The 10,307-nt window shown below is 40.9% G+C and overlaps 1 protein-coding gene across 1 annotated transcript; it reads right to left on the bottom strand.

The window, feature by feature from the left end:
* Positions 1-1,326: 1,326 nt before the first annotated feature.
* On the bottom strand, positions 1,327-7,354 carry praf2 (PRA1 domain family, member 2). Its single transcript, XM_039825872.1, has 3 exons — positions 7,168-7,354; positions 3,464-3,681; positions 1,327-2,904 (listed from the first exon to the last, which is right to left on the bottom strand). Exons 1-3 carry the CDS (start codon positions 7,344-7,346, stop codon positions 2,765-2,767), a joined length of 537 nt encoding a protein of 178 aa, XP_039681806.1. The 5' UTR covers positions 7,347-7,354; the 3' UTR covers positions 1,327-2,764.
* Positions 7,355-10,307: the final 2,953 nt, after the last annotated feature.

Raw genomic sequence — 10,307 nt, 5'->3', positions numbered from 1 at the left:
TATGAGTTACAATAGACCGAAAAGCATTTCTTTCTGCTCAAGGCCAACAACAATGTTCCCTGCCTCGCTCTGGATAAGGACATCAGCTGAATGTCTAAAACATTATTCAAACTACTATGGCACATAACAGAAAACCAAACCACCTAACAGGGCTATTTGTTTCTGTATTTAAAATAATAAAAAAAAAATGCACACATCAAAACAAAAGCTGGCACCCTCTGCATCTTAACAAATGCTTTGGACAGAAAGACATGTTATAGTAGAAGACACCCTGCAGCCAGTTCTACAAACTTGGATTAGACGGCGGTCAGGAGGAATCTGTCTGAAAATAATACAGAAGGAATACAGGATGCAGAGGTTACCACATATACAGGTGTCTTAAACAAGCAATACAATGCACGGTACCAACAACAGGCAGCTAGTATACAATTTTAATGAGTCAAATACCTTCACTCAGCTTTCCATGTACAACATGATTTGCTATTAAATTGCTGAAAACACATTTTTACATGTAGTGTTCCCTAAATGTTCGTTAGCTCATAAAAACAACACGGTATGTCTTTTTAAAATCTTTTCTCAAAAAAACAAACAGCTGTCCATCATGTCTACACAGACGTGTTTCATATACAAACACTAGTGTCCGAAGTGTTATGTGTTAACGTTAATGTAATGGGTGTGAAGGTCTAGTTGGGGGTGATTTTGGACTTTTCAGACACTCTTCATTACAGATAAAAATGTATAAATAACAAGACTAAGAGTCTTCAGCCATGCTAGCGGCGCTGTGTATTTAGGCATAGCGCTGCTGTATGCTAAATGCTAAATTCAGAACGCTAGCATGCTCACAGTGACAATGCTAGCATGCTGATCTTTAGCAGCTTATGTTCAGCATGTTCACCCTCTTAGTTTAGCATGTTAGCATACGCATGCATCAGTGTCAGTCGAGTCACCAACCGTCGAGTCCGAGTCAAGTCTCGAGTGCCCAGTGTTCCAGTCCAAGTCTGAGTCACCATTGCCTGAGTTCGAGTCCAAGTCGAGTCTTGAGTCCAGAGTTTAGCAACTTGATTCCAAGTACCCGCATCGCCCCAAACTGCTACAACTATTATTTCTAGTCATAGTTCCACTATCTTTATTGTAACTAAAACTGCCACTGTTCATCATTCCAACTGCTATAATTATTATGAATCATATTTGCTCTATATCTGTATATCTGTATCAGTATCTGTATCCACAAAGAGGCTGGGTCTGTCCAAGGTTTCTGCCTAAGAGGGAGTTTTCCTAACCACTGTCGCACCAAATGCTTGCTCGTGGGAAATTGTTGGGTCTTTGTGATATAGAGTAGACATAGATATAGAGTGTGGTCTAGACCTACTCCATCTGTAAAGTGTCTTGAGATAACTCTTATGATTTGATATTATAAATAAAATTTAAATTGAAATATAGCATGACCTGGTGCTCGTGCTAGAAATGTTTTGCCAACAGATGTTGAAATATTTCATGGGTCGAGTCCATGTTCCCCCTCTTAGTTTAGCACGTTAGCATACGCATGCATCAGTGTCATAGTCGAGTCACCAACCGTTGAGTCCGAGTCAAGTCTCGAGTGCCCAGTGTTCCAGTCCAAGTCTGAGTCACCAAAGAAAGAGTCAGAGTCGAGTTACCATTACCGGAGTTCGAGTCCAAATCGAGTCGTGAGTCCAGAGAATAGCGACTCGATGGTGATCGTGCTAGAAATGTTTTGCCAATAGATATTGAAATATTTCATTGGATAATTAAAAACTTTGACCGAATGGTGCCTCAGTCAGAGGATCAATAATGTCAGTCGGCTTCTTTCTCTGGGCACCATACATGTCATCATCGCAGTTCATTCAATATCTCTGGGGATATTTCAGTTTGGACCAAAGTGGTTGACTGACCAACATTGCCATCCCAGAAGCCACATCGCTAGCATGGCTAAAAACAGAGAAAATTACAAAGTACAGTTACCACAAGTGTTTGCACAGCGACCAACACACTTTATTGTGGTAATTCAACAAGTTATGAAGGAATTAAGGGTACGTTCAAAGTTATTAATTTGCTCCAGTATGGCTTCTCCCAGTTTACAGCACTGGACGACCAGCAGTGGAGGACTGTAGCCCTAATGGGCCGCTCTATCAGTGAAGACTTTTATTCTGGATAAATACAGGCTTAGAAATGTGGTAACTGAAATGTTTTCATCTAAAACAGGGATTTGTTTCCTTTACATATCTGCTCCTGTCGGTCGTGTATCAACTGTCAGATTGAAGCAACTTATTCTTCATATAAAACCTCCCATTTCCTTCTAATTTCACCTCATTTAAGCATTGAAGTAACTTTTCAATGGAACGCACACTACTGTAAACACTTAATGAAAATGGAATTCATTTGAAGTCAGTCAATGCAGGTCAAGTGTAGTTCAATACCACAAGAGTGTTCCGATTCTTCTCCTGCCTAAAGTGCAAAAACCGATCAGGGATGACTTGATCATTTGTTTGTTAGGATGATTTCTATGTTTTTCATCTGTCCTCTTCCCATTGGACCAGAGAACAGGTCTCTTCCTGCCGATTAGTTCTTTTTACCTGACTCTTTCTTTCTACTTCATTTTTCGTTTTGTTCTTCCACTTTCCCTGCAGTAATTCTCCTCCTATGTTTTTCCTCTCCTCTTCCTCTTCCCATTTCCACTCATCAATTTAACTTGCTATTTTTTTCGGATGGCACCCAAACTACCTCCCACCCCTCTTCCTCTGTCTCTCTAGGACCCAGCCTCCTGTTCCTGTCCCAGGGCCTCTAACAGGAGTCCCATGGGCGTCCTCTTCAGACCGATGCTCTCCAGTTTGTTCTCCAGCTTGTTCTTCAGGCTGCGCAGCCTCACCGACGCGTGGACCAGAACCACTGTGAAGGAGCGAGACACACAGAGGGATGAAGGAATAAGTTCAGAAAGGTTAACTGAGCTGACACAGGTTACTCTGTCTCAAATTACCTCCATTTCATAATACTGGCTGAACCAAAAATGTGGTAAGAACCTGGCAATAATCTGAAACAAGTTATATAAAGACACTTTCCCAATGGACAAGAAAAGACACTAATATCTGGCTTCTGTCTGTCATCTCGGCCACAAATTCTTTCCATCTCCTCCCAAGCATTGAGTTTGAAAGAGAGACTGAATTAGTAACAGATATTAAAAAAAATAAGCAACCACGGTAACATTGTCACTGGCCTCCAACCCTGTTTTCCAGCGCGTTTGTGACGTTGAACGTGACACACCAAAAAAAAAGAACAGAAAGGCATACTCATTTACTGGCAATGGGGAAAAAGGAGTCTGTCGCATATTTTTAGCAGGTTTACCGGCATTTAAAAACCCTGCATATTTATACATATATTTTCGTAAAAAAGGGTATTAGAGAGAGGTCTTTATTTCAGACATGCGTGCGTGCGTGTGTTCCTGTCTTACTCATTATAGGGAAGGCTATCCCAAACAGGAACACGGCCACGTCTCCCAGCACCGATATGAAGAGGTAACTGGCCAAGAGAATGGCAAACACAGAGATTGATGGGTGGTTTCTACGGAAACGACGAACTGGAGCTTGGTTCTCAGCAACCCAGACAAAGCCCAGGAATATCAAGGTGACCACCATTGCCCCGACAAGCAACTGGAAGGGCTGGAAATACCTGAAAGAAGAGACACAGGTAATGTGTTCGTATTGTCAACAGTTCCCATGTTATCCAAAACAACACTACTAGCAGTTATTGTGTGTGTATCACAGCCTGATATATCTTCTTCCTGTGTGCCATATAGCTCCATTGTTGTTAAAAACACAGTGAGCCACACTGTTGCACTGTAGTTTATTTGATTTAAAGGGTAGCTACTGTTTTTTTCAACCTGGACTAGTATTAAGCAAGATTGCTGCAGTCAGCAGCGGCGAAACTAGCTGCAATGTAAGTTAATAGGGCAATTGTCCAGCTTGCATTTACCTTCACAAAAATGCTTGTTTTGCCACTGACAGGCTCAGATTAATATGCTGACAGTGTCTGACAACATTATGAAAAGGATTTCTAAGGAGGTCGACCTTTCTGTTAAAGAGTAAGATCCTTTTTTTAAACACAAAAAACATCCGCGAAATTGCGTTCGCTAAACCAACCAGACACAGAATGAACAGCAATTTTAGCATCGTAAAATTCACTTCATTCAAAGTCAACAGAAACAAAATAATAATTTGAAAAGCCGTGTTGGGTCGTCTTTCCACTTTTCCAACCATCACAACTTTAGTTTTGGTTGAAATAAACACATAATTTACCGATTTACATGTGAAAATATGTAGGTTGTAGTTACACTTTAATAACTTTAGCCCCACATGTACATTCTTTATAAACAACTAACTGGAGTCTGGAAAAGTGAGACAAACTACTCTCTTAAAGTTTCACTGCATTAAAGACTCAAAGACATGTAGATAAGACATTACTGATTCTTTTTTCATTACTGATCCACCATTGTACTGGCATGATTCTAATATTCTAATAAGCAAAAGGCTAACGCTAGGCTAATATCTAATTAATGCCATCATAGTGTTAAAATAAGTCTTAAAAAACCTACTTTTTAGATCATTTTGTGAAACCACTGACAGATAGCCGACTTCAATAACTTCATAATCCACATACAGCAACAAATGCTGCGTATGCCAGCCCTTGAAAAGGTTTCCATTGTGTTGTGATCTTCTTGCAGTGCTTTTTCTAAATTATTTCTTCATTTGCTTGTGTTACTTGGCCGTGTTTTTTTCATTTGCAGTGTGTTGAGCTCTCGGGGCCACTCTACCATTCTAGGTTTTAGTTTTGGAACTTTAAAGGTGCAATATGTAATACTGACAGCTAGCGTTTAAAATAGTTACTGCAGTACACATTCGAAATACTGGAGAGAGTCGTCTCCCCTGGCCCCTCCTCCCCAGACTCGCGGTTCACGGAGGTTGCCAGGTTGAGAATGCAGCATACATTGTTTTTGCTAGTCTCACATAGCCAGACATTACTCCACAGCATAGCGGAGTAGCTAACGTTAGATGCTGGCTATGTTGACAGTCATAAAAGCCTGTGCTCATGCGGAGCTCTGTACCCGACTGACAGATACACTTTCTCGTCTTAAAGTTACTGCAACAACTACTGAAACACCACTACCTCGCTGTGCTTTCTACCAGACTGACAGACACACTTTCTCCGCTTAAAATTACGGAAAGAAACCGCTAACACCACTACCTCGCCGTCCTTTCCACCCGACTGACAGACACACTTTCTCGGCTTAAAATTACAGTAGGAACCGCTAAAAAAAAACACTACCTTGCCGTCATCTCCACCCAACTGACAGACACACTTTCTCCGCTTAAAATGACTCACCGTTGGTCGACGGTTGTTAAATTACATGTTTCCATTATGAGGAAGTCAAACTTGCGGTTTCTGTCATAAGTCTGCTAAGGTGGTTGTAAGCTGCCGTGGCCGGCTTGCCTGGTCCTCTGTTAACATTAGCAGTTAGCATGCTGGCGTTAGTCAGGACCAGTCGGGATCACTTCACTGGCTGTCTCAATGGTTTTTGCGAGTAACCAACTCGAGTACCCTATTTAATTCAATGTGAGTACGAAGAAAATTAGCCAACTCAGCGTCCTTTTGGGCTCTAAGCTGTCTCCATCTTTCAAATACATCTCCAATATTTACCGGGTTTTGTTACGTCTCTGGTCATGCAACTGTATAGAAACACTGAGGTTTTTTAGGTTGGGTAGAATCCATCTCAGTTGACCCTGTTGTTTGTTTGCTGCCTCCATGGCTGTACTACAGCTGTAGCGTGCTGAGTTTGCGTTTTTACAGGCAACCCGGCTCGACTGTCAAAATGGGCAGTTGATACCAATACACAGGCCAAAACACAAACGAAAATTACAAAGGAGAAAATGCTGACATTGTTGTTAGAAAAGACAGTATTTCAGCTTAGCAGGTTTCCTTCATATCTGATGACATATTGTGGTCATTTTTGGATTTAATACAGTAAATATATTACATATTGCACCTTTAAGTATATTTTGATTATTAATGCTGTTGTACTTTGACTTAAGTAAACATTTGAAAGCAGGAGTATGTCTAGACTGTGGTATTAGGCCTGGTATTACTGAAGTAAAAGATCTGAGTACTTCTTCCACCTCTGTTTAACAGACACTCAGCAGTTTACTGTACAGAGGGGAGTGAACATTTGTGAACCATCACAGCAGAAGGTAGTGGGCCTATTGCACTACTTTTTTGTTGCATTGTAGAACAGACAGATTGCTCCGGTGCCGCTGGAAATTCCATCGTCTGTCCTTTTTTTTTGGCCAGATGTCCGTTACCTGACGCTTTCTTTGTGTTGTAATTCTAAGCTCCGGTGGATTTCTGAGGACTATGGTTAACTGCTCCTCAGATCTCTGCAGGGTAAATCCAGACAGCTAGCTAGACTATCTGTCCAATCTGAGTTTTCTGTTGCACAGCTAAAACAAACTTTGAACGTACACACGTTCCACCAAAACAAGTTCCTTCCCGAGGCTATTTTGCAGCGGTACCGTGGCTCCGTCCAGCTCTTAGCGCCAACCAAGACGATTGTAATTGGTTTAAAGAAATGGCAATTAACCAGAGCACGCTTTTTCTCCGATCCCAGAATGCTGTGTGGACTCGCCAGACCCTCCTTTGCATAGCTGTGGTGGGAGGGTCTGGCAATGCGAGACTATTTGGGAGGAGACGGCTCATTCTCACTGCTGTTGGTAATGCAAACACACACAATAAAAAGATCACATAAAAGAGACAGAAAGATAGAGAGAGAGAGAGAGAGAGAGAGAGAGAGAGAGAGAGAGAGAGAGAGAGAGAGAGAGAGAGATCACATAATTTGTTTGTTATCTGCAATTATATCATAATTATCCTGTGTACTTGTCTTATTATTATATCAAATGTATTTACTCATTGTTGTTTGTATGTATGTTTGTTCTTATGATCTGGCTTATTGATTTTGTCATGCCACCAAAGCACATGAAACTGAAACTGAAATTGAAAATTGAGAGAGAAAGAGAGAGAGAGAGAGAGAGAGAGAGAGAGAGAGAGAGAGAGAGAGAGAGAAAGAAAGGGGGGGGGGGATGACCACGTCAGAATAATGAAACTTACCCCACTAAAAGAAGGAGGCCCAGGGCGGACACGAGATAATTGCTCTGGTAGTACAGCAGGTTGTTGATGATGCGGTTGTTCCAGCGGTCCAGGTCGCGCACATCGGGCACTGCGAACCGGGCCGAGCACAGAAGAAAATCATCCAGGCTGCGAAGGGGTGGCGGCTGCACGCCTGCCATCTTTCCTTAACGATCATAAACTCGATTTCCCAGAATGCAACGCGGAGGGGAACGGGCGGGCGCAAGGGGGTGTGTCGTGTCAATCGCGCAGTTACTGGCGAGGCGCGTTCCCGAGCTTTGAGAATGCGCTTTCGGTCCCACAGCAATATTAGTGAAATATGGCAATACTTTTTGTACCACTGACTCTTAATATGACTCGTTCATATCGTGTTTTGGTCGAATCACTTGATTTTAAGTCATTTTAGGTAGGCTATTTAACACAATTCATTCACAATATGACTGACGAAGGGAATAATAGTTCTTACTCAGTCTGATAGTCTGATAGCCTGTAGCCCAGACCTAGTGGTTCTCATACTGTTTTCAATAATGTAACCCCTTTGAAATATTTTTTAAGCCAAGTACCCAATGACCAGCGCAACACCTTTTTTGGTAGGAAACATTACAGCGATCAGTGTTGGATTTAATAAACAATAACCTTGTAACCAACGAACACTTTAACGCTATTTAGAATCAATCATGATTTATTCATAATTGTCATTGGTACTCATTAGTTTTTCATCAGTATTACTCATCATGTATTACTATAAATATTGATCTATTAATCTCACTCAGTACTCCAATGTACCCCTAGGGGTACGCTACCCCCATTTGATTAACACTGGCATAGACCAGGTGTTTTCAACGGCTTTTAGGCCAAGGACCCCAGTTGAAAAAGAGACAGCAGGGACCCCCTACTACATATATATTGTATAATATTGAGTTGCATATTAAACTCGACCTACGACAAAGTGTAGGGCGTCCTAAAGCCTTTACACATACATTTTTATGGTGCATACAATACTAATTGTTGGCATATTCATATATTTATACATCATGTTTTAATGTTAAAATGTGGCACAGTAAATCCTTAAGCTTAACTGTATCTGTGGATGGCTACCTTATGGCTAGCTTAGCTGTAGGCCAGTAAGCCTATCATCAATGTTTTGTACATTAAAAAAATAATTACCTTATAATAATAATATGTTGGATTCATGTTAATGTATATTTTCAGACATAGTAAAAAAAAAAATTTTAAACCATCAAACAATAATTTGACAGCCCATCTGAAGCAACTCTGAAGACCCCCTAGGGGTCCCATACCCCCTGTTGAAGATCTCTGGCCTAGACTATATTGAATGTTATTTCATTTAGGCTAATCACATTTTGGTCTTTAATAAACGGAAGCAAGAATTATTTATAACCAACGCTTTATCATTAGAAAATGAAAGATTGTTTCCTCTTATTATGCTACTTATAATGTTTATCAGTGGGCCATTTCATACACTGCGGTCAAGCAGCCATCACTCGCATTTCTGTGGTAAAATCAGCCTCACAACTGTAGTGCAGCCATTATGTTAAAAGTATTCAAACGGCTCAGATTGAGCTCACCATATAGAAATTATACACACATATATATATATATATATTTTTGTATGAATTAAGTTAAAATGCTTGTCAGAGATGTCCTCAACTCATGTATCAGTCATTGTCATAAATGATTATTGTTTTCCAGCAACCCAAAAATCCAAGAATAAATTTCCCTCACAATTTAGTGCTATTTTCTTTTTCATTTATAAGGGACACAGGTAACATCTTTATACATCTTGTAAATATAACCCAATTAATTTTTATTCCACATGTAGGCCTATTTTGTATTTACCCTTGTTAACACCTTTTATTGAAAACCGGACGTAGTTATACGTGTATCCTTTCGCTCACTTCACCATCTCCAGTCACGCCAAATGCATGCTCTCGGGGGAATTGTTGTGTCTCTGTAAATTATTGTGTGGTCTAGACCTGCTCTATCTGTAAGGTGTCCTGGGGTAACGTCTGTTATGATTTGACACTATTTCAAATGGGATTGAATGCCCCTAGACCCTCCTCCAAAGCGCGCTGAAGGAGGGTCTGGCTACTCCACATAGCATTTGGGGATGGGTGGAAAACGTTCTCTGGTTTAATGGCATTTCTTTAAACTAAGTTATAAGCTCCGCAGAGATCTGCTGCAAAATAATTGTGGGAGAGAAAACTCTGATTGGACAGATAGTCCAGCTGGTTGCCTCAAGGTATCATGCAGAGAATTTTCTGCGGCACCGGAGCAATCCTGGAAGTGGAACGTCAAGGATATAGACTAGAATGCCCCTAACCTGTTTGTTTTGGTTCATTTAGGCTGCTGTGAAAGCTGTCAGTTAAACTCGGTACGGTTGGTGGTGTGAAAGCAAAGCAGACCAACCCCAGGTCTATGTGAGAGTAGAAAGGTGTATGTGATTTTAGCATGAAATCAAAAGCTCACTAATAAATCCATCTGCTGATCGTTAACTGTCGAGGAGTAAGCAATCTTAGAAGTGATTTGGCTAAGCAACACCATTATGGTAACCATCATTCCAGGGAAACAGTTGACTGTGTGTGAAACAGTGCATCTGTATCTGTTTTTCATTGGTCAGATCAAGAACAAAATAATCTGAACTACTGGTGTAGTCAAGACATCACAGCCTATACAGCCTTTGATGTTGACCATTCTTCTTTAACATGTTGCATGTCCCCCAATTTTATAGGAGTGCAATACATTGCTGTAAAGTCCCTTTAAGCAGGATGCTTCCTTGTCGCCTTATATAACCCCCAAATGAGCCTCTTGTCAAACCAAGTAACCAATAGGTCAAGGGTTTTCCTGATCCAGCTGTGATCCAGGTGCTCCCTTATTAGCCAAAATGCCTCTCTGGTTAGCTCAATGCCACTCTGTTGTGACCTGGAAGCAAATTGAAACCTAAAATGGAGTACGGTGTTGGTGCCAAAGTCTACTTCTCCATCGGTATGTACCGTAAAACCAAGCCTGTCTCTTCTGTGCTGTTAAACCATAAACAGAGTTCCATTACTTATTACTCAGCATCCCACTTTCTAATAAATGTGTGTAGTAAGTCTGTTTCT

This window comes from Perca fluviatilis, chromosome 15, assembly GCF_010015445.1.
Source record: "Perca fluviatilis chromosome 15, GENO_Pfluv_1.0, whole genome shotgun sequence".
NCBI lineage: Eukaryota > Metazoa > Chordata > Actinopteri > Perciformes > Percidae > Perca > Perca fluviatilis.
The sequence above is the reverse complement of the archived record's forward strand: the minus strand, read 5'-3'. Positions and strand labels throughout refer to the sequence as shown.